Raw genomic sequence first — 24,517 nt, forward strand, 5'->3', positions numbered from 1 at the left:
AGAGAGAGAGAGAGAGAGAGAGAGAGAGAGAGAGAGAGAGAGAGAGAGCCTGGGAAGCTCAGAGGCCAGCTTCTTAGCTTCTAATTGGAAGCTACTTAGTGTTTGTTCTCTGCTTGGAAAGAACTATATGGCAGTAGGAGATCTCAAAGACAGTTCCATAAGGAAGCAGGGGATAATGCATGAAGAACCATATCTTGAGTTAGAGGGTAGAGCGCTATCAGGGTAAAGCCTCTAGGAGCAGAAAGGAGGCAGTTTTGTGGGGATAAAAGAATAACCAAGAGTACCCTGGATACAGGCATACCCTATGGTACCATTGTTATGGAAACCCAGGGTGGCTACTGACTTTGCCTGAGCCTCACTTTCCCATGGATAGAAAAATTCTGTTTTTGAGTAGGTGTTTCCTATAATAAACAGGGTAATGATCACAAGTGCTCTATTGTGAACCTAATTTGAAGTATTTAGCCCTTAGTTCCATGAACTGGCCACACAACACTGCCTCATGCACAGCCTCTGTATGCTGTGTCACTCAAAGGTACCCAATAGAGTAAGCTCAGGGTTGAGTTCCACAATCTCCAATACACACAAGTGGCACCTCTCAAATACCACTCCAGAATAAAGACCAGAAAGTGCCTGACAAACATGCTGGGCCCATGGGTTAGCCAGGCATGATGTTCTACTACAGAAATCTCTTAAGATCAAACCACACGTTTAAGCCTAAGAAAGTCACCATGAACATCTATCAGTGAGCTCTGAACCAAGAAGGTGAGGAAACTGCAGGTCTGACTGGTGATGCTCCTTAGCCATCCAATCTGGCAACCTTTCTGGAAGGATGGATTCTCTGGGAGTCTGTCTGCCCCCAAGGTCTAATGGGGAGAATCTCATTAACACATAGCAGGAAACCACAGAAATGACACCCCTTGGGATGAGACATTCTTTATCAAACTCATCCAGGCCCTTCTTCTGCCCTGAAACCTTCCTGCACATCTCTGGCATTCATGACAGTGTCTTTCAATGCCATTGTATATCTTCTCAACTCTTACTAGATCTTCTCACACATGGCATACGACCTTGCCCCATACCTCACTGGTAAAATAGAAGCCACCATACAAAGATCCCCTTATTTTCTTGCTTCTGAACCTCTGAACCACAGCTCTGTGCTTTCCTCTTGTGTCCTGCTCCCTAAGAAGAGCTCTCCATGCTAACAAACTCATGTTTCCCCCTCTCCGTCCTCTCAGGGGTTAGTCCCACCCACTGTCTGTGCCACGCATGGGATAATTCACAACTTCACTATTACTCATATGAACAACCAAAGTCCTCCCTTGAATTCATGACCCTTTCCTTGGTCCCAAGGATAATCCTGAATACCAGAAATCTCTGCCCCAACCAATCTTGGAACCTCAAAGGATATGCAAAAGTGGGACTTAGGGCAGCCTCTAAACCAGACCGCTTTCATGGACACATACTTGCAGTTAGGGCAGGAAGTATTCAATCAGACATGTGTAGAAAATAAAATGAGCGATGTTATACAGAAAGGTACCAATCTCGTTTTAGCAACACTGCCATACCTCCCACCTACCTTGGCTTCTTTCTCCTTTACTTCCCACATGATGGAGTTCCAACAAGTCCCAGTGGGGCCCAGAGAAGAGTCCATAGCCACCTACTATCCTTTCCCCAACACGTGTTCTCTTGCTTGCATTCCTCCCCAAAAGAAACAAAGTACAGAAGGCATTTTTTTTTTTAGCCTTTACACTTGTGTTGAGGCCAGGATCCAAGCTTGGTTAAAGATATACACCCCCTCAACTCAGTTTTTAACTTCCAGTAGGATCCAGAGAGTGTCCTCCACATTCTGGAAGCCCATGTAGACCCTGACAAGACAGCCAAACCAAGGTGACTGTGGGTGTGCATGTACATATTTCTGTATATGTGCATGTGTAAAGAGCTTGGTCAGTAATTTCAGAGAATAATCTTTTTCTAAGTAAGGAAAGATAAAAAGATATTCTGCCAGAGGGAGAACCCCACGGGCTTGCTGATACATCAAAGAGAAAGGCTCCTCATCCCAATTCCCAGGTCCCTTTGTACAGCAGCTCTGAAAATAATACTTCTACGAGTCTTAGCTTCTCAAATAGCAGAAAACTCCCCAAGTACCAAGGATATCAATAGCTCTAGTAGTAACTAAAGGAATTGAGTTTGAATCTTGCGTCTGCCTATCACACTCTGTAATGACAAACACTGAACATCTCTAGGTACCTAATAAGATGAAAAAGCACTCCATTGTAGGAATTTGAGGTACCTGGAGGGGTCTCCATGAACCCAACAGATGGAACATATTATAAAACCCTGTCCCTAGCAGAAGTGTGCTAGAAACTTCTGCTGAAAAGTAATATCAACATGGAAAACAAATTCTGGGCAGCCTAGAATTGCCACAATTTAATATTCTTTGCAAAACTTCCAAATAAGAGGTCTGATGCAGTCATTTCATTAGAAAATAAAGTGTTTATTAAGAAACTATACACTGAACACTCCTATAAGTCTCTGTGGAAACACAATGCCCCATTGTCATAGCACAAAGTGAAGAAATGCCAGAATAAAAGATGCTGCGATGGATGGAGCCTGGGAGGCTGGAAATGAGGTCATGATTTACAATAATTAAAAACATCTTCCTCAAGCTTACTCCTTAAAGCCACACTCAGGAGGAGATCTGAACCAGAGGGGTCATCTGGGTGTGATGGGGAGGAATCTGACCTAGAACCATGGGGAGCAGGGGGAGCAGTGCTATAAAGGACTAGGGGCCCTTCAGGAACCCTGTACCTAAAGTGACACCGTGGAAGTCACTCTGTGTCCTGGGAAAGAACTTGGAAAGCTGCATGCTTATGTACCCCTCAGAGGTATCCAGAGCATCCGGCTAGGGACCTGGCATGATGATCCACCATCTACAGGTGCTAAGGAGTCTAACCCCTGAGTAGTATCTTTAGCACACAGATAGATTTGCTCAATTTACCAAAAGCATATGCTCTGTCTTTCACTGCTCTGCAACACTACATTAGAACATACTGGTTATTAAGTAACCACCATGTTGTCTCAAGAACTGAACTTGGGCATGCCCACTATCCTTCCCCATAACAGGGACCTCCACGGAACTGGGAAGAGTTGGGCCAAGCCAGAATCCACTCAGCTGACACTCAGCCAACCTGGCTGGGCTTTCACACTCTGCAAACATGCCTTTCCTATGATGTAAAAAAACTATCAACCCCTCCCCCACTCCCCAGAGGGCCAAGTTGAAAATTGGGGAACAACCCTTCTTTGGGAGAGGATGGCTGTGGAGTAAGACATGAGCGGAAGCAAGCAAAGTGAACACATGTATTGACCAGAGACCAGGATGACACGCCCATCGGTGCCATGGGAGGGGCTGGAGGAGGCCAGGTTTTTACTTCTCTTCCCCTTCAGTTCATCTTGACCTTGACAGGATGATTCCACTGGGTTCCAAAGGTTCTCAGAGTCAAGAGAAAGTGACTGTAGGGGAGGAGAGCCAATCCCGAGATCACGGGCTAGGAGGAAGGGTCTTGGTCCCCTGATTCCCTTGGTCCCTTGTGGTCCTAGTAGGATGGCCAATTCCCAGGCAAGACCTTCTGTAGCCAATGCTTGTCAGAACTGTAGCTCTAGGGACCCAGGTGGAGCCAGCAAAAACTCTTTCCAAAGAACTTTCTAACATTGCGCTCACTGTGAGCCATTCCAGAGAGAAGAAGAAGTGGGGGGCAAGTGTGTCCACAAAAAAAGTATGATATTTCTCCACACACACACATACACAAAAAATAAAGATAAAAATAAACCAACAACAATGACTGTCTTCCATTCTTCCCTCTGAGACCTAATCTGTTGCCAACACTTGGGCCTGGCTCCCCTTCCTCTTACCGCGCCATCTCCACCTCTGCTTAAGAGCTCTCTGTGAGTCTTCCCCACTGGAGGTTGCAGGGTGATGACGTCACTGAGAGGACAGCATGGAGACCCCATGCTTCCAAGCAGGAAAGTGAGACCGGAACACGGCTGGACTTCAGGCTTTCTCGTGATGGCTGGGTCAAGAGAATGGCTAGTGTGTTTTAAAGGTAGCTCCTGGTGCTTGGGTTTGGATTCTCTTTATTGGCTCTAAAGACGTTGGCAGGAGTTGCCTCGGAGGCCGGAGGAAAAGGAGCACAGTGATGACAGGAGGGAGGGGCAACAACCTGCCAGTGGTCGATGGGAGACACGCCCATCTCAGTGGTGGTAAAAGGTGTGGGAGCACTGGTGGCTCATGCAGTTTCTATTTAGCATCCCTGGATCCAAAAAGAGCAACGCCTAGCGCTTCCAACCTCTCAGAGGGCCCATCCTACCAAGGTGACATCAGAACAAGGAGGCTTAAAAGGAGTTTGTTTTTTTTTTTAAAAGCCATGACGTCCTTTGCTGAAATAAACATTGACATCCTCAACATAGATGCCATGGTTAAGAGGCTTGGAATGTCCGGAAAGGCTTATTGGATTCAACATAATTTCTCTGAAACCTATAAAAAAAAACAAAAAGAAAAAAAACAGAAAAACAGAAAAAAGCAAAATAAAGTAAAAACCAAAACCCCCAAAGAAGATCAAAACTAAGAAGGGAAACAGAGAGGGAACTCGAAAGGGGGGAAAATCTATAACTATAGATACAGGTATATACTGGGAATAGACAAAATGAATTGCCAGCAGAAGGGAAGGATAGGGGTAGGGATAACTTAAAACAAGTGTGCTCAGAGAAATGGGAAACACTCCATTTTGCTGGGACCTTCGCTAAACCAAGAGAGGGAAGTGACCACGCCTTCCACGGGTAGTTTGCCCTGGAACTGGCATGGAAAGGGTACAGCAGACTCATCTAAGGGAGTCTTGGTCTACGAGCATGTTTCTGGGTAGAAGAAACCCTGACAATGAGCTCCTTGGGAGGGGGGAAAGGGGGTGTGCATGTACACTCTCATTGCCAGAGGATTTGGGGAAGAAGGCTGTGCTTTTTTCAGAACTCAATGTCCTTAGGGGTCTAATTCTAAGAACTAAATGTCTTACCACTCTGAACTACACAAGGAGGTAAGGGTACTATACTCCCAAACCTATATATACACTTTCTCATTAGCCTCTCACCTTATATTGCCAGAGCTGGGAAAGGCTTAGAAAATGTCTAAGACCTCAATCTTCCAATAATCTCATGTCTTACAGGGGCTAGAGCCATCACAGAGGAAGAAAGTGATATAGCTGGCCACAAGGTCATGATGAGCTTCCTCAGAAAAGCAAACTCCCATGACAACTTGGTTCCTTTTTGGCCACATGTCTAGGGACTGAATAGGATGTCCATAGACATGGGTATGAAATCCAGAAACAGATGGCTCAATCAATTCCAGATTGTAAAAATACCTATTTATATATGGGGGACGGGAGCAGGTGAACAGGTAAAACCCAGCTTTCTAAGAAAGCTGTATTTGGGAATGGAGAGCTCACCATGAGGACCCGAGTGTCGGGTATATACATTGGGGAGAGACTAAGACAGAGTTCAGTTGTACTGAGATTTCCTTGCTCCCCCTACTTAGGACACAGTATGATCAAAGTAGGGATGAGTCATTTTGGTTGTCATGTTACCTCTGTCTGCAAGGAGTGAGATCAGGTTATGAAAATAGAAGGTATCTCCCTTGTTCATGATGTCATGTTAAGGGGAAGTTCAGTTTTTCATGGGCTGTGATTCCATGGTTCCACCCTGAACCCCAACCAGGGCATCTCTGGCACATGCCAAGGCAGAGCAGGAATTCCAGACATCTGGGAAGCCTGCTGACAAGGTTTATAATGCCACTGCTTCTCTTCAGGCCATGGTCCCTCTCTTGCTTTCCTACATCCCTCACTTTATCCTCAGGAGGCTTCCTCCTCTGAAAACAAATTTCTGTCACTCAAGGGACTTGAGTACTAACTTTAACTTGGACCCCTAGCTATAACATAGTCCTCTGGGGGCTTATGGATCTTTGGGTCTTAAGAATCAAAACTGGTAGGAGAAGGGGCTTTACTTCATACAAAGATGTCAAAGGAAGTAACTCACCATGTGACCTTGGGTAAGACACATCCCCACTCTGGACCTCAGGTTCCTCATATATATAGTGAGTTGATGGGACTAGATGATCTCTATTGTCCTTCAAGTTTAATATCCCATGATTGTCTATGTTTGAAAAGACCCCTGGCAGAAGAGGCAGACATGGGGGATTAATGGTCAGTTGTAAACCCCAAGTCCAAACACTTGGGGAAATCGTCTTAAATGCACAATGCTGGAAACAGAAATCAAGTGCCCCCAGCGCCTGTATCCACACTGCTTTGCCTGATTCATTTGATGTATAAAATCTAATCATTTTCCTGAGCATCACACAGTGGAATTATCAAACTGATCAAGGAATAAAAAACTGATCAGGGAAAAAAATTGCCATCACCATAAATTCTGCCCAATCCTTTTCCTAACCTGTTTGACCATAACCCATTCCATTTAATAGTTTTAACACCCCCAAATTATTCCCACTGTTATTATCCCAGGTGCAATTCCTGTGTTGGGGAGGGGAAGAGTTTTATGAAATGGGAGATGATTCAGCTGGACCCAAGATGCCCTTTCTGACTTCTTATCCCATAGAAGAAATGTCCAAGAGGGAAGTGATATGATAAAGTGTGATGGTAAAATAAAGGGAGTGACTTGCTCCTTCAAATCCTTCTTGCTATCATCAGAGCAAGAACCTCTGGAACAGCAAAGGTTACAGTTTCAGTGGAGACTCTAAGGCAACCACACGAAGGAGATAGCATTAGAACTTCTGAGAGGGATCTCTCCTCTAGAGACCATACAGCATCCATGGGTCCAGGAAGGCTCTATGTCAGATTCATTGCAGACCAAGGCCAAACCTGCCACAGTTCCTGCCAATGTCCCTAAAGCTGCCTCTGCAAACACAGACATTTTCCCATATGAGCCGGGATCCGAAGTTTGTTTTCTCTGGAACTCTTTCACAGGTGGAGCCTTTCCAAGTTTCTAAAAGCTGAAGCTTGATAGCACAAGAGGCACCACTCCAAACTCCTGCAGCCCCCTGCCCCCACTCCTTATAACAACCCCAGAAGATGAAGGGAAGACATCTGCTTGGAGGAGGTTGGAAAAGACTTGGCCCATAGGAGATGTAAGGCAAAGCTAGTTGGGCAGAGAGAAGGCTAAAGAGAGGCAAACACCCTTATTAAGAAGGTCTTGCCCACAGGTGGCTCAGCAAAATATAAAAAACAAAAAACCTTCTATCTCTCAGCAGTCACTCTCCCCACAGTCATCCAGCATGAAGGAACTTACAGACTCTCTGTAATTCAGAACAGAGCCTAGACATCAGGGATTGTCTAAGTCTGAAAAGCAAGCCAGAAATGCTAGGGTTGCTCCAGGAAAGGAAAGGGGCTTGTTAAGGGATGCAGCTAGGAGGAAAGGGATGTGGAACACCCAAAAGGATTGAGTGAGAGGTCTTGGAACCTACCCTCCAATGAACTAAGAACAGAATAACTATGCAAGGCCAAGTCCTTGATATTCTCAGCAGCACAGAAAACTCAGTCCCCATGGATGTGTAATGCAAAAGAAAGTCCGAGATTTCAAACCCATTTCCCAACAGCTGTATAAACCCCAAACATCTCTTCCTGGCTACGGTCTCCATCCTTCAGACTGACTAGCAGCCAGCACCTCTCTAGCATCGATAGTGATGAGCATCTTCCTGTGTCTTCTGCCTACACTTACTTCATCTAACTTTGGAATCACATGGGCTTCTCCTTCTGTTCCCCTTTGTTACCTAGCCTACTCATGAAGTGCTTATTTTAGGTACCACTGGATAACTTTCCTGTCCTCTTTCTTCAACTGTATTTGTCATTTAGAGTTATTACATCACAAGAATGAACTGAGATGCATAGGGCTCTGGTGTTAAGGGCATGGGAAGGAGGGCTACCCTCTCCCAGTCAGTATGTCATCCTTGTGAGAATCTCCCCCACCTTTCTCCAATGGCTAGAAGGAGTAAACTGTTATTGAGCCACGATTCCAGCAGACCCAGGAATAAAGAAAGAGCCTAAAGCAAAGCCCCTATCAGCAGACATACCACGGAGTCCAGAGATTCATTATTATGCCAGCCATCGTGTAAGGTTAATCGATTATCCTGCACCATCTTCAAACACGTATTGTATAAACTTAACAATGTTTTCAAAACCCTCTAATGTTATCTTGTAGCAGTTTGAATTTTAACATAGATCTTTCTAACTCCAAAGTAGTTGAAATTACATACTTGGAAATACGGTCCCTGAATGAAAACCAATTCTTAGGAAGAGGTGTAGGGAGAAAGCCAAGACAGTGGCAGCTAAGACATTCTCCAGGGGAGAAGAACATCCCCCCTCCAGCAATAGATATACAGCTGGGCTTTCTTTTCTCACAAACAGCTCTTATAGCTAGAGAGCCACATAGTCCCACACCATTCCACTCCTCTCACATGGCACATCACAGACCCACTTTTCCCTGGATTCTGTACCCCCTGCCCCTGCCGCATTCTGGCAAGAACATACCGTTTGGATTGAGACCTTCCAGTTTGGAATCCCAAACTCCATCTAGATGTTAACTGCATTTGGTTATGATTTCCTGGAGTTCAGGTTAGGGAAGATGAAAAATAACTTATGAGGAAGAGGCACTAAGGAGTATGGCAAGAAGAGAATTTTTCAGAACAGCCATGATCACAACAAGGATGGGAAAGCCTAGCATAGTGGGTAGAGCAGGGATTGGTCCAGTGTCCTGGCCTAGCCACTATACACTGGACACTGAACAGGGTGGGCAGAAGAATTCACCATGTTGAAGAAAAGCTCCCTCCTAGGTAAATATCTTGTGTTTTTTTTTTTTCTTTTTTTGGCCTGGGTGTTATCGCCTCCAAATTCATGGGGAGAAGATCCTTGGGATAATGGGTTAGGACTGTGCTGTGCTAGACCTTTACTGTGATGGGGAACTTGCTCTTTGGAATTTAAGATCTTTCTTCTCCTATAATCTAATTCAATAAAAATCCAGAATTGTTGGCTTGAGTTGTCAAGTCTTGAATCCTAGCCTTGCTGGCAGCAGACTAGACCATTTAAAATTCATCTTTGATTCTTTAATTCAAGATAGCAAACATAGACCATAGGCCACACAGGGTCCTGGAACTGCCTTCCTTGATCTCTCTCTTCTCTCTTCTCTCTTCTCTCTTCTTCTTCTTTTCTTCTTCTTTTCTTCTTCTTCTTCTTCTTCTTCTTCTTCTTCTTCTTCTTCTTCTTCTTCTTCTTCTTCTTCTTCTTCTTCTCTCTCTCTCTCTCTCTCTTTTACCTTGACTCTCAATTTCTTCCTCCCCTCCTACTCCTACCCCCAAAACATGAATTTTTTTAAACATCTTGAAGTTCTACTTCGTTTCCAACATTTAATATTCAGAAGATTCCACTCTTAAAATATCCCTATTTGTAGATTGTTTTAAAAACCCAAGAGTTCTGGCAAAGCTGAACCAACCTTTTTACACAGTAGTGATTACCTAAGGCAAATGGTATCCATCTTCTGTGGATGAGTTGTGTGGTTTACCATATCCCACCACTCTGTGGGTTCCTCTCCCCTTTCACTTAGTTACCTGAATTACCGGTCTTCCCACCTGAGTCTGGTACTTAGAAACCATCAGGCTATGCCTGTATATTAGAAAACACCCTAGAGGTAATGACATTCAGCATTCACTGAGTGTCCTGTTAATACAAAACTAACTCTCTCTCTGGTCATGGTTGACAGTTACATAAGAAGTCCTGGAAATGTATAGCAGAAGATCAAGCCTGCCATCTCAAAGATACAGGACAGCTCAGGAACACAGCTGTATGCAGAGGAGGGATGAGGTTCTCAATAAGAAATTATATTTTGGCTGGCAAGGTGACTAAGCAGATAAAGGTTCATCCAAGATCAAGGACATGAGTTTAATCCTGGAAATTCATAGAGTGGAAAGAGAGCAGCAACTCACACAAATTGGCCTCTTACACTTATTCATGTACCCTGGCAAAAACACACGTGCATGCATGCACACACATGTACATGCATATCCATTAAATAACTGTAATTCTTAAACAAAAGAAAACATATTGTGTGCCACCCAAGATACCATTGCTAGAAGGGAATGTGGCAATTGTGTCATCCATAGTGCCTGGTGTGGATAAGGTATGTAAGAAGCAGTCCTTGGGAATTTAAATGCAGCTGTTATATTTCCTACAGTACAGACAATATCATTAAAAAAAACATTACAAATGTTTCTATAGGATGCAGAAGTGTAATGGCTCCTGTAATATCACTGTCATATACTTCATGGACAAATATTGAACATAGTCTCCAATCTTCAATATAGAATGCCCCAATACTGCTGGCAAAGTATGGAGTGAGATTTCCTAAACCACTGGCCAAGAAGACTAAATCTGGTTTCAGTTTTATGGAGCTAGCTCAGAAGAAGGGGCTACGGCTGAATGCACCCCATCATGCAATCATGCTCATGCAGGTCAAATGGGAAGGCAACCAAGTCTGGATAAAATGCACAGAACACTGAGATTCTGAGAAGCATGCATCCTGGAAAGATCTTGGAGCTCTTGGCTCATTCCTAAAAAGTGCTAGAAGAGCCTCATACAAAAGGGGAAAGCCATTCTGGGGGATAGCACCCTTGGCATTACTAAAACTATCCCCCAAATAGGCTGATCTTATATAAGTAAACTGTTAGCCCTCCAAAAAGCAAAGTCAGTTCCGTCCCATGACATGAATAAAGTCACCTTTCTAAATGAAAAGAACTCCATACTCTCTAGAGCAATATCATAAAACATCTTACTATTCTCAAAACTTGCTATATGTGGGATAACATGAGGTCATTGGACATCTCTTTCTTGATCAATTAAGAGAAAAGAAAACCTAGGTATTAATAGTCTATCTGCATTTCTTTCCCTCAATTCAAAATATCTTTTACATTAACTATGCCTTTTTCTGTTTTTCTGTTTCTTGTTTCTTTGAATTCTTTTCAAATGTTTAAAATATCAGTAAAATGTACATAACATCAAAACTGTTCCCAGTGCCTAGCATTAACAATTTTAACTCTTCTGGTACCATCTTTTCAGATCTTTTGAAGACAGTCTATTCTAACCTTGACCAATAATCCACCTGTGTGCATCCAATATCTTGTTTCCCCAGACCAAAGGTAACCACTGTTCTGAAATAAATGACTGACAGAGGCACACTCACTTATGTATATGCCCATAGCCAGATTATAATATTATCTTGCCTAGTCTTTCAAATCTAAAATAAGATTGATCTTTGTTTTGTGAGACAAGGTTTCATATAGTCAAGCTAGACTCAAACTTGCTACTATAAATTGAAGAATATGGTAATTTGCATAAGAAACGTTCCCATAGACTTGTGCATTTGAATCTTTTCCCCAGTTGATGGCGCTCTCTAAGAAAGTTAAGGAACCTTTAGGAAGTAGACTCTTGGTAGAGAAAGTGTCTCATAGGAGTGGGCTTTTATTATATAGCCCCATTTCACTTCCTATCCCCCTTTTCTCTCACTCTCCTTCCTGTGTATGGACAAAAGTATGAGCATATGATAAGCCAGATGCCTGCTCCTGCCACCAGACTTCCCCTAACTGCTGCTGTGCTTTTGCCATATTGGTGGACTCTAGTCCTCTGAAACCATAAGCTAAAATAGATTTTTTTTCTCCCTTTGGCGGCTTTCTTTCGGGTATTCTACCCCTATAACATAAAGGTAACTTGACCTGAAGTCCTGATCCTTGTTCACCTGTTCCTCGGCTTACAGGTTTACCTAACCAAATCTAGCAAAACAGGATGCTTACTGATATTGATACATTTGCTTTCATCTATTAACTTTATTTAGTTTTGTTGTTGTATTTTCCTATGATGCCAGGAATGGAACCAAGGGCTATTTGCATGGTATGCAAGAATTCTACCACTGAGTTATATCCCCAGTTCTTCATTTATTGATTTTTAGTAGAGAGCATTCATTGAGTTAATGTTACAAATTAGTTTCCAGTTCTATCAAATGCTAGTGTTTTTTATGTTTCTATTATTCAAAAAAAGTTTCAATAATCTTTATGGAAAAAGTCTACATACCTATGGGGGCAACACTTTGGTACAGTAGTTAGTAAGTCTCCTGTAAAGGGCCAGGTAGAAAATGGATATGGATACTGTATAGTCCCTTTCACACCTACCAAATAATGCCAGTGTGGCCTGGAAGCAGCCACAGACAAAAGGAAACAGAACACACACACACACACACACACACACACACACACACACACACCAGAAAACTTCATTTACAAAAACAGGCAGGAGTCAGACTGGCATCTTTTGAGATCTCTGCTCTAGGGTCTTATTTTTCAAATGCAAGTATGTGAATGCACTAACAGCTTTAGCAACAGCTGGGAGCTTAGTGGAAATGAAGGTGCTTCCAGATCAGTGAATCAACATCTGCATTTTAACAAGCTCTTCAGGTGATCCCTGTGCACAGAAACATTTGAGAAGCACATCTTTTGAGAATGTTCCTTTGGAGTATCAAAATCCTTTAGTCTATTGCCCAATATTTTCCCAAAGTCCATAAAATTCATATTCTTGAAATCACTAAGTGGAGAAACATTTTTCCATCTAATTCCATACCTGATATTGTTGTCTTTCCAAACTGATCAGTGGTAGATAATACCTTGTAATTGCAACATAAATTTCTAAGTTGAAAACGTGGGTGTTGCCCTTTTCATATTTGGGGAATTTTAATTATTCTGTATGCAAATTTTCTGTTGTTTGCACACACCAGAATGAGTTCTCTTAGCTTATTGATGGTTCTTTAACTTTGTAAAAAGGTCAAATGTTTTTAGGATTTAAATTAATACAGTCATATGCTGTATGTGTTGGTATAGGCTTTCAATCTGGCCACTCTAGTATTGGAAGCAGAAGAATTGCAACAAGTTTCCTCAAAGACAAGTCATATTCTCTTATTAAAGAACTATATTCCATACAGAAGAATTCTAAATGCTTTATGAAGGAGCTCTTCACTCAAGGATGTAGAACTTAACTCCTCTCTCTTAAGTATACTGTTCTTGGTGAATATCTAAAGAGCAGGAAAAGGGAAAATTGTACAATTTTAATAAAACCTGGCAAATTTCCTAGCTATTTAGTTGATCAGGGTTTATGTCCCTGTGGTTACTCATGTGTTTAAGTATTCTATTCATCTTGATGTATGTGATCATACTGTCTCTATGGTGTTCCTCCTCCAAAGTCACCACTCCGGTCCCAGTTGATAAGCCTAAAATGATATACATTCTACATAAAACCCGATCAAGGAGACGAAAGAGATCCAGTCACCAAATTCAGCATGGGTCAGAGAAAAGACAGTGGAGCAGGGGATTATGAAATCAGAATAATATTAACTTTACTTAACCAGACTGTACCAGTACTGGTTTCTTAGTTCTCATGTGTCTGGACAAAAAGAATGATTACAATGGCAGATGCTGAATGAAGGAAAAACACAATGCAATTTATTGACTATTAAAACATTTCTGACGATTGAAAATTACTTTAAAATAAGAAGTTGGGAAAACTCCTAACGTTTTAAATTTCACTCATGTTGTCAGTGAGTGGCTGGTATGAGGTAACATAATCACTATTATATTGAATAGATTCTTCTCTTGCATACTAATTACAGTGACATACACAACAATTCAGATTCCTATAACTATTTGTTTGTGCATTCAATTATCTACTTACTATAGCTATATAGTGAAGGATTGCCTTGAATTCCTGATCCTCTTGTATTCAGTACTCGAGTGCTGGGTCTACAAGCACATCATACCACTACAAGCAGCAAAACAGGACACTTTCTATGTTGCTGCCTGTAGCCTTCATTCATTAACTTGATTTATTTTATTTTTGCTATTTCACTTTCTTGTAATGCTGGAAACGGAACCTACAGCCTATATCCACATTGTAGGTATATCCCCATATTCTCAGAATTCTCCACATACTCCTTTTATAATCATTACTATCTTTTATTTATCCCAGAATAATATAGAACTCAGAATATCTCTTGCTGTGCTTATACCTTTTAATGAACATGTTTTATTTGATTTTATTTTTCCAAATGTTATTTGTTTAAAGTTAATTTTTCTAATTGTATTTATGTAATATACTGTTGTTGTTGTTGTTGTTGTTGTTGTTGTTGTTGTGCTTTTGTTTGTTTTGTTTTGTGGGAGAAAGGACATGTGCCATGGTACTTGTGTAGAGGTCAGAAGATAAACTGTGGAAGTAAATTCTCTCCTTCTACCTTGTAGATTGCTGGGATTGAACTCAAGTCAAGTTTGGCATCCTTAACCTTCTGCATTATCTCATTGGCCATTGTCTTGATTTTTAGATGGAGTCTTGCTATGTAGCTCAGGCTGACCTTGGATTCAGTATGAAGTGCAGGCTGGCTTTAAACCTGTAGCCCCTTTGATCTCACCAACTTGAGTGTTAGTATTACAGAAGTGTATGGGTAGGAATACACTTATTTTTATTTATCTATTATGTTTTTAGCAGTTTTACAGAACACCGTAATCAGTAGTTAATTTACAAATACCCCTTTGTATTGTATATAGGCTGACTATACACCATTCACAATAAGAATTTTCAACTCTCTCATTCCAAGTCTTTTATTTTTTTTCTTGTCTTACTATATTGGCTAAATTGTACAGATTATTTTTGAATGAAAGTTAAGTCAACAACCATTCTTATCATTAGACTTTTTACATATTTTATAATTTTGTGTTATTAGTCACCTTGAGAGTGGTAAATTTTTCCTCATGTTCTTCTTCATTCTCCCTCTTGCTGATCTCCTGTGTTTTCTAATCTGTTGCTGACATTGCTTCCTGGTAGCGTTTTTTTAGGAACTTTTGAAAACAAACCCTTATTAGCTTGGAGCCCCTACAGGATAATGCTGGGAATACAGCACAATAGACTTCAATAACATGAGTGCCTTATCTAAAAGGCAGAATCTTCATCTCTTCTCCCTTTATTCCCAGAGGCTCTGAAATTCCTATTCACTGTGCTTCCAGAGGAGAAAACTATCCTTCTGGGGGCTCCATTACTTATTGTAGAAATCTGTGTCTCCAGTGCATGGTTTACAGCAGAGGTTCCTAGTCTGATATCTAGGAAGTCTGAAGCATGCACGTTTCTGAAGATCCATTCAGAAGTAAATACAATTATGTGCCCATATTTTGCTTCTAGACTTTGGTCCCATCACAAGAACGAACAATACTCTGGTCCTCATCTTTTACTTCAGTACTATCCCTGGCTACAAAGTTATTTACTTGCTTTGCTGAACAGCCACATCTCTTGTTTTTTGTTATTGCTATATATGTGGTGCAGAGGAGATACACTAAGCATGAACTTACTGTACCATCTGGATCAAAACCCAGTCATTTTTTCTTTCTTTTTCTGCACTCAAGGAAAAAAAAATACTTCCTTGGTTACAAAATTAACTATTTTTACTGATACTTTCCATCCAATATCCTTTCTTAATATTTAAAAAGTCACTCAGGCCAACTGCTGAAACACACTTTACCAAGCCTATGCTTTCCTACCACCTACTCCTACATTAGGGTCACTGTTCGGGGGCATTTTAACATGTTCCCCAAAATCCATAGTTACCCACATCTCCAGTATTTGAAGGCATTCCTATTCTATTTCCTGTCTTACAGAAATGTACATATGGCCACATATATCTTTTGATATGTCCATGTGTCAAGTTTCTAACCTAATAAGTGATAAGTAATGCCCAACACTTTACTGTGCTATTCCGTGCCGTTTTCTGTCCTTAGATCCTGTGAGTATCAAGATTTTCCATGATTTAGTTCCAACCCTAACCTCGACTATTACTGAATATTCATATTTCCTTTCCATAATGTAAATTCTAGGTGTTCACAGAAAAGACACATCTTCTCACTCATACACAAATCCACCATACATACACAGAGCCTTTGAAGATTGCCAATGGTGACTCCACGACCAAATTTTGTCCACTTCTCTTCAACTTGATCTTGCTTCACAGTGTGACTCCCTGGTTCCCTAACACCAAACAGTTGCACAACTCTGATCACTTTTGACCTTTCTCTCTATCGGCTCCTCTATTCCATCCGTTCTCCGCTGTCTTCTCAAGGATCAGTCCTCTGACCCCTGAATGTCCAACATTTCCTTGTGAGATCACACTACCCTCATCAGAAGCAGTAACACCTGCAGTAGCAGCATTAGGAGACTTCAAGAAGTGAAGAATCTCAGGCTCCACTCAATCAAAAATCAATCCCCATGGCTGAAAAGGTAATTATTGAAAGTCACCGCCATTCTTACCCAGACGCAAACATTTGGAGTCATCCTCATTTCTTGTCAATGTCTTCCTTATCTCCGTATTTAATCAAATGTTAGGTTTCAGGTGTTTACTTTGTGATATTTCATGTACACATTTAAATCCCCACTTTGTAAAATAGCACAAAAATCTGGAGACAGAGAGATCTGGTTTTCAGATCCCTCTTCTCTACTACCTACCACTTGTATATGACCCCAAAGACTTGAGTAAATTATTTAATTTTTCTGAGCCTCAATTTCCATCCTGTTAGATGAGGATATTATTATCTATGTCACAGATTCCCCTATAAGAAAATAAATAAATAAAAGCATCCAGCTCAACAGCTGAAATGTGGCACATTTTACCAAGTGTCATCTCATATTCTCTCGCCACCCACTCCCACTTTAAAGTCACTGGGGGTTTCTCCACATGTTTTCCAGGTTCCATTCATTATATTAATTCATGTCACATATCTAATTGTATCAGGAAGACAGCATATTCATAAATTCACTCACCGGTTCAGAAGCTACCTGTGAGAAACTATCCCTGCATCGACACCCCTCATAAATATAGGCTGCTACTCCAGTCTTACCATATTCTTATTTTCAACTACCATCCCGTTCTTATGCTCTCTTCCCCGATACACCTACCCCTGGTCCAGTTAAACGTCTAACTTGACCATGCCTTGCACATTTCAGCTTTCCCCCTCTCTCCTATGGAATGCTACTCTCCAAGTTACTCACTTTCAAGCTTATTTTTCTTATCCAATCCCTACTCAACCTCTAAATTGTCTAAGACCACTTTCTTTAGAACACCTGGAAGTGACCTGTGAAGGTCTATGTTATTTGTTTGATTGTCTGAAGCCATTTTAAATATATACACTATAATAAAACCTTTTTATATACTTCCTTCTTGCTTCTCAATCATTTTTTTAATAAAGAAAACTTTACAATCAATATCTATAATCATTTGCACCTGCCCAGGCAACAAGTTAAATATCACACAAGGAATCCCTCATACACTCTTTCTGGCACCTTTATGACATGAAAACGGTTATGGCACCCAATTTGTAGATGGAAAAACTAAAGCTGGAAGGGCTCAGTAATTCATGGAGGCACAGGATGCAGAGCCAGGATTTGAGGACAGCCTTTCTCATCCTAGCTCCCTTGCTCCTAAACCTTTTGCATACTACATAGAAGAAAAATTCAAGCTATTTCCTAAAAGATAAACCAGATTTTTAAAGAATAGACTTATTTTTTTAGAACCATGCTATTTGATTTTTCTCTGGGTGTGTGAAATCTATGTAGCAATATATCATATTATTCTCAAATCCTACTTTACTATCTTGACATTTGAAAACAATTTGAAGGATCATAAATGATTACTATGCTAGCCTCAAAATAACTCTCTGAGGTATATAAAAAAAAAAGTTACTTTACCACCAATTCCTCCTATGTCAAACTGGATTGTTTGACCCCTAGAACCAAAATTCTCAAGTCCCATCTGGTACCCCAGAGTGTCTGACATGTCTTGAGGCTGTGGCAATATTGTTCAGGATGTAGTCAGCAAGAAGCAAAGGCCAGAGACTAGCAGGAAGTGTAATGAATAAAATCTTAATCCTAACTTGTATCAATTTTAAGTAGATTAACTTAGAACAGGGTCTGGAATAATAGAATCAGATCATTGGTACATTCTAAATTGACATCCTTAAAAATTAAATAGCATAAGCCTATACATTGCCTTATTGGCTCCAAAGTCCCTTGATTAAAGATAACAATGAACTTAATGAAGATGACCAAGAAGGGGAAGAAGGGGAAAAAGATATCTACCAGACACCTGTCAGAAAAAAAAAATCTATTGATTTCTCCTGACCTTTATTTTAAAAAATAGTGAGAACACATGCATTCAGACAGGAACAATATCCATTGGAAGGGAGGGGAATTATTATACTCAGGAGATAAGGGCTAGGACTCTAGTTCAGTGGTGGAGCATTTTTTCCAGCATGTACAAGGTCCTGGGTTCCATCCTTAACACCACAAAATAAAAATACTAATAAATGGCAGGTTCATTATATCTATGTGCCTGCAGAGGGTCTCTGTGACCCACGCTGTGAGGGTCACATTGCCTTGGCACATTGTGGTGGCCACAGAACTTGAAACAGATACTTACTCAAACCCCCAAAGCCTAGCTTCACTGTGCTCTAAACATTCACATGACTGATACACATTGGGGGACTCCTATGTCCATAATCATGTACAGAGTTGGAGAAATGGAGACAATAATAAAACAGGGAATAAAAACTTATTGCCAAAAGAATCCTAAAATCAGTGCCAAGAATGTGAGAGCCACACCTTTCTAAGCCTACCAAAGGGACACTTGCAAACAACTGATCATCAACCTTCCCAGTGCCAGGGGAAATAAAAAGAAAAAAAAAAAAACTTGGGACTTTTATAGTTAACTTGGACTCAATGATAAAAAGTATGATAAGAGAAATATATAAGTGGGCATCTGGAGAGGTGCCTACCTACAGTTAAAGGGATCACTTGATCACAAGGGAGAAGAAAGATGCAGTGAGAAATACAGAAAGCTATGGAGGCACAATGTCAAAGCAAGGCAGGGGCACAGCATGGAAAAGGTAAAGCAAATAAAGAGCAGTTACTGGTATACTTTTAGTGGCTCCAAGACCTCAGAATATGACCTTATTTGGAAACAAGGTGAAATAATTAGGATGGACTTGAATCCAATGTAGACTGTTTCAAAACCATAATAAGCCATAGGAAATTTGGACATATATGTACACAGAGACAGACACAAAGACACAAAGACACAAAGACACAAAGACAGACACAAAGACACAAAGACAGACACAAAGACACAGACAGACACAGACAGCACAGAGACATAGCAAGAATACTACATAAGCATGAAGGCAGAGAACGAGGTGAAACATTTGCAAGTTAAAGGATGCCCAATACTGCCAGTAAATCATTGCAAGCTGGGAGAGAGCTGGAATGGATCTGGTCCTCCAACCTTTAATGGGAACATGGCTCTGCTAACACACTGACTGAATTTGGATATCTCTCCCAAAGCTATGATTAGTTCTGCTCTAAAACATGGTGCTTTGTTAAGGAATTTTTAGCAAACTAAATAAGGGATTGCATTCCAAGAAAAGCAAGGTATATAATCTGACTGAACATGGACCAGAAGCGAGTGAGAAATAGGAAGTGACTCTGTAAGTGAGATCAGGACCACTATGTACGGAACTAGTTGTGAATCATTTTGTGGAAATGGGACATCGCCAACCATGTGACCATGCTGCATTTACACTGCACTGAGAATTGAGAAACAGAACTTGGCACAAATCAATAAACAGATAGATGAAGATTGACAGAGTGATAGGTAGAGAGAAAAATGAAGACAGATACATGATAGCTTGATAGATATAGACATGAACATGACAGATTTGGATGAAGTAATACATCCTCGACTGATAACAATGGTCTGTCTCTTGCATGCTATAAAACAGTTTCCAGATGCTGAAATATGTTACCTGTTTTTAAAAACAATTTTGTATAAGTCTGTGAGACCAAAAGTCCTGTAAAATTTCACAACATACATACAGTGACCCAAGGAGATCCTGCATGGGCAAATCCACCAGCCCACACTCATCCACCATGTGCCTCCATCCGCAGGGTGTTAGAGTAGAGGTGGAGGCAGCCAGAAAAATAGCAGAAAAGGCCTGTCCTAAATATAGCTCAGGATGAGAGAGCTAGAACATTCCTAGGAGCTAAGTGTAGTATCGAACCAGCCTTCTTCAGGGCAATGCTGTGGGATGAGAGACCAAGGAGTTGATTAATTTGCAGCAGACAATAAATACACTTAAGAGTCTGGGCAATGAAAGAATCCCAAGGAATTTGAAAGAGATTATGACTTGAGAGCATAGACTGGATGGAGGAATAAAAGAAAGTCCAGAAGGGGATAGGCTGGGCCATGCTACTTAGAGTGAGGGCAACAGCTAGATCATAAATATCATAAGCTTTTGTGAGCCATACGGTCTCTATTGCAATGGCTCAGCTCTGCCATGGCACTGCAAAAGCATCATCGGGCAATAGGGAGTGAATGAGAGTGGCAGGATTCCAGTTGACTTTATTTATGGACACCAAAATTTGAATTTCATGTAATTTTCACATGCTAGAAAAGATGGTTCTTCTTTTGAATCTGTCCAACCATTTAAAAATGTAAATACCAGTCTTAGCTCTGCTCCAGAGCCATAAGAAAATAGGCATGGGCACTATTGGACCTGGAGGCTGTAGCTGCTGGCACTTGGTTTTAAAGGTGGCTGTACCAGAATGGACGAGCAATAAAGTAGTGATGAGATTACTGGAGAGCAGAGTTGCGGGGGGGGGGGGAACATTATAGAGAAAGCCAAAGGCAGAATTTATGCAAATCTAAAACTTGATGATTGATTAAATTGTAGAAGAGGAAAGAGGAAATAGGGTCTGGGACTCGTTTCCAAAATTCTCTAGTGTGAATAGCAATAGGACCATTAATAACATTGCAGGACTCCAAAAAGGAGCCAGAGATAAGTCGGCACAGACCTCAGAGTGCATGCATGTAACCCTGATTATATCAATACTTAGAACCGGAATTAGAAACCTTAAACCTGGGCTTTAAGATCCTGGCAACCCCTAGCTTTGAACACTCCAGCCCAGAGCCCGCTCACTGTGGAAGAACCAAGACTGGTATCAGTGTAAGTTAGGAACTTTGGTGTTTTGTAAGAATTCTTTGTATTTTCTATGATTCTAAGCACATCTGCCACTTCAGGCAGCAGGAGATGAGACAGTGCAGCACATCTAATGCTCAGTGGCCCATTTCCTCTTCTGTAAAGGGGATGCCAACAACCCTCTTGATTGAGGAGCTCAGAGTAAATGTCATTCCTATGACTAATGTGGCAACAGTTAAAGGGGCAAACTCTCAGTTACACGTTAAGGCAGTAGTCACATGCAACTAACAGCTCCGTGAGATCAGCCTTCTCATCTGCATTACAGGGATGGTCAGACTTCCCTTGGTGGTCAGAGACACTGCAGATCTGGGTGACATGTGTCCTGCAGTTTTGTACCAGCTGGAGCTTTAGGTTGTCACTTTTACTTCAGGATCTAAGAGGTTCAGGAAGTAAATGTCATTTTCTGGACACACTCAACCTAAATTGCACTCTGATCCTGAACAGGTTCCAAAAGTGACCTGCAGGCAGTTTGTACCCACTCAGTCATATGAGAGCTAAAGGGAGAAGCAAAGCAAAGAAAGGACAAGTAAACAATGGCTTTGAACTCTGTAGAATCTCTTCCATCTCGTCTACAGCTCCTTCCAAGTCCCCAGGCAATGGTGATGTCAACACAGCAATGGATACATAGCTCTCTGTGGCTGACATTGCCATCTCTCATAGCTTCTCTGATTTGATATTCCATGACAATGAAAGGTCATGGAATGTTATCTGCCTTCGACACATGAACAAGCAGGACACTGAGACATTAAAGGACAGGATGATTGCTTGTTACATGAATGCTGATTGGCTGTTCACACGCTCTAACTCCAAACCCCAAACCCCTCCCTATTGTCAAACACATGTCACACATCCCGTAAGTACCAGAGTCCAAAAGAATGTGAATGTGTGAGCTGGTATCACACATCACAGTCTGTGAAGGCAATCATGTTCTTACTCACTGCAAAGACCTTACCCCTTTCCAAATATCAAACATGATTACACGTGTACTTTGGGACCTGGTAGATGTAGGAACATGTGTTTTAACCACACTTATGTTTTCAACCATCACATGTTCTAATTGTGCTGAAAGCACATAGACAATAAAGAACAGCAGAGAATTTCGCATCTGCCTGCTGTGACTAAAAAGTCAAGCTGTGAGCCATGTGGCCATAGACACCTGGCTACTTGTGCTGTGAGGCAGTGGCTATGCCAACTGTAGGTTCCCACACAGAGGCTGTGTGTGCCATGGTTCTGTGCACCAACACTATGTGAACCAATGGGGCAAACAACCTGTACCATACTCACAGAAATGATATTTTAAAAATCATATAAATTCATATTCTAATGCATTTTTAAAATTCATGTAAACTCACTACCAGCAGCCTCTTATTATGCCCTATTAAGGAGCTTAATTACTTTTAATCAGAGACTTTCCGAGATGACCAGAAACAGTAACTAGAGAAACTTCAATAGCCATTATGCCAACCATGAGCAATGCAGAGTCCTTTGGAGCAATCGCCGGCACAGCAATCATGCTAATTAAAGGCCCCCAGAAGAGTCAAGATAAAAATGTCAAATGAGATTTTTTTCTGGACTTCAATGATTTACTGTCTCACATAATCAGGTTCCAATAAGTCTAGGGGGAAGCCTTGCTAGGGAGGAGGGTGAGCATCGAAGGCCTCAGATGTCAGGTCGTGGAGCCTCAGATGTGAAACACTGCAGTAGAGAAAGATTTCTGCTCTCCCCAACACTGTCCTTCCTCAAGGTTCTCCACTTTCAGGCAGTATATGGCAAGCCCCCATGGGTACCCCAAGTTTCTCCAATTTCAGGCCGTATACAGCACAACCCCATGGTTACCCCAAGGTTTTCTACTTCTAAGCAGTGTATTGTACAACCCCATGGGTGCCTCAAGGTTATCCACTTTCAGGCAGGGCGTGGCATGCCCCCTGGGTATATTGACAGCTTCTCCCTTACATCCTTAACCCACCACTTCACAAAATGAGTTTGGTCATAAAGTTGTTGCTTTGTGTCAATGAATGTTTTAATGAACACCCCTAATAATGCTCTGATAAAGTATCATTAGGAAGCTGCCAAGCTGTTGCATCCTCACCCTGACCCCCATAAAGTGCTGGGGAAAGAGAAGTTTCTTTTTGGACACTAAGCAAATACATTCTTGCTCTAACATCAACCGGTAATTTCTGATGCTATCACTGTGCTTGACTATCACCACGTTCACAGTCAAATCTGAAGACTTTCCCTTGCTACAGGTACTTTATAATCTAATTTTGTCACCAGTTTAATTCCTATCATTATTTTATGTTGTTTCTCCCAAACTGTCAAATATTTCCATTCATCTTGCTGTACTACCATGTTTGTTCTTGCAAAATCCCTCAAATTTTTTTCCAGAAAAGGTGGGTTATGCAAAGAACAACGCAAATAGTTCTTTCTTCTTCTTGATTCTACTTTGTGTATTGAGCCATGTAGGTTTCTATCAATGAAGAATACGCGATCTTCATCACACAAAGCTGGTGTGGAGGAGCTTTGTCTGTAGAGTTCACTTTACTTGGAGTCTGTGGTCTACCAAGACCTGCGTTGAGTTCATGGAATTCTGAACTTAGATGGCAAATATAAAGAGGCCTGGTGGTTAATACAATGTCCCTTGCCATAAATGGAAAGAAGAAAATTTTGAAACAATGCATTTTATGATTTCATAGAGCTTGACACATTTACACTATTTTCTGTGAGATCCCACTCAAGAATATTGATTGGGATGCTGTTTTAATAATCAGCTCCTGACCCACAAAGTTAGGTCATTTTTCCCCATCAAATTACCTGTCTTTGTATTGATTCATGAATACTCTGTATATTCAGTCATCTTGGCGGTAAAATGGTAAAGTGTAGGTGTCTACACTTCTGGTTGATCTTAGTGGGGGTAGCACAGAAATAGAATCAAAGTCAGTGGCTTCAAAAAGATGCCAGATAATAGTCAGTGGACATAGACTGATAAACTCCTGATCATTGTCCAAATGTTGACATGCAGGAAGTGGGGAGACAGCTTAATCAGAAAAGTGCTTACCACATGAGCTTAAGGCTCTGAGGTCGGATACTCAGCACTCACATACAGAGTCAAGTGTGCCTGTACACGCCTGTGGGTAATCCTAAATACACACAGGATGATCCCTGGGGCTCGCTAAACCAAGATCTAGCCGAATAGGCAAGCTCTGAGCCAAGTAAAAAATTTCTGCCTCAAAAAATAAGTTAGAACAGTAGCTTCTGTCTCTAGATATACTGAAACCTGCACACACACACACACACACACACACACACACACAC

General features: G+C 41.3%; 1 protein-coding gene across 5 annotated transcripts in view; it reads right to left on the bottom strand.

Annotated features, from left to right (window-relative positions):
• Ntrk3 (neurotrophic receptor tyrosine kinase 3) overlaps positions 1–24,517 on the bottom strand; it is a 370,545-nt gene that overhangs the window by 97,586 nt on the left and 248,442 nt on the right. The window contains exons 13-14 of one of the 5 annotated variants that reach the window (XM_021200807.2): positions 6,079–6,213; positions 2,474–4,531 (exon numbers count right to left, since the gene is read on the bottom strand). The exons of the other annotated variants lie outside the window; for them this stretch is intronic. Coding sequence (XP_021056466.1) covers positions 4,413–4,531; positions 6,079–6,213 — 254 coding nt within the window. The 3' untranslated portion in view covers positions 2,474–4,412. Of the gene's footprint in view, positions 1–2,473; positions 4,532–6,078; positions 6,214–24,517 lie in introns of those variants that run through there. 5 annotated transcript variants of the gene reach the window in all.

This window comes from Mus pahari, chromosome 1 (genome assembly GCF_900095145.1).
Source record: "Mus pahari chromosome 1, PAHARI_EIJ_v1.1, whole genome shotgun sequence".
Taxonomy (NCBI): domain Eukaryota; kingdom Metazoa; phylum Chordata; class Mammalia; order Rodentia; family Muridae; genus Mus; species Mus pahari.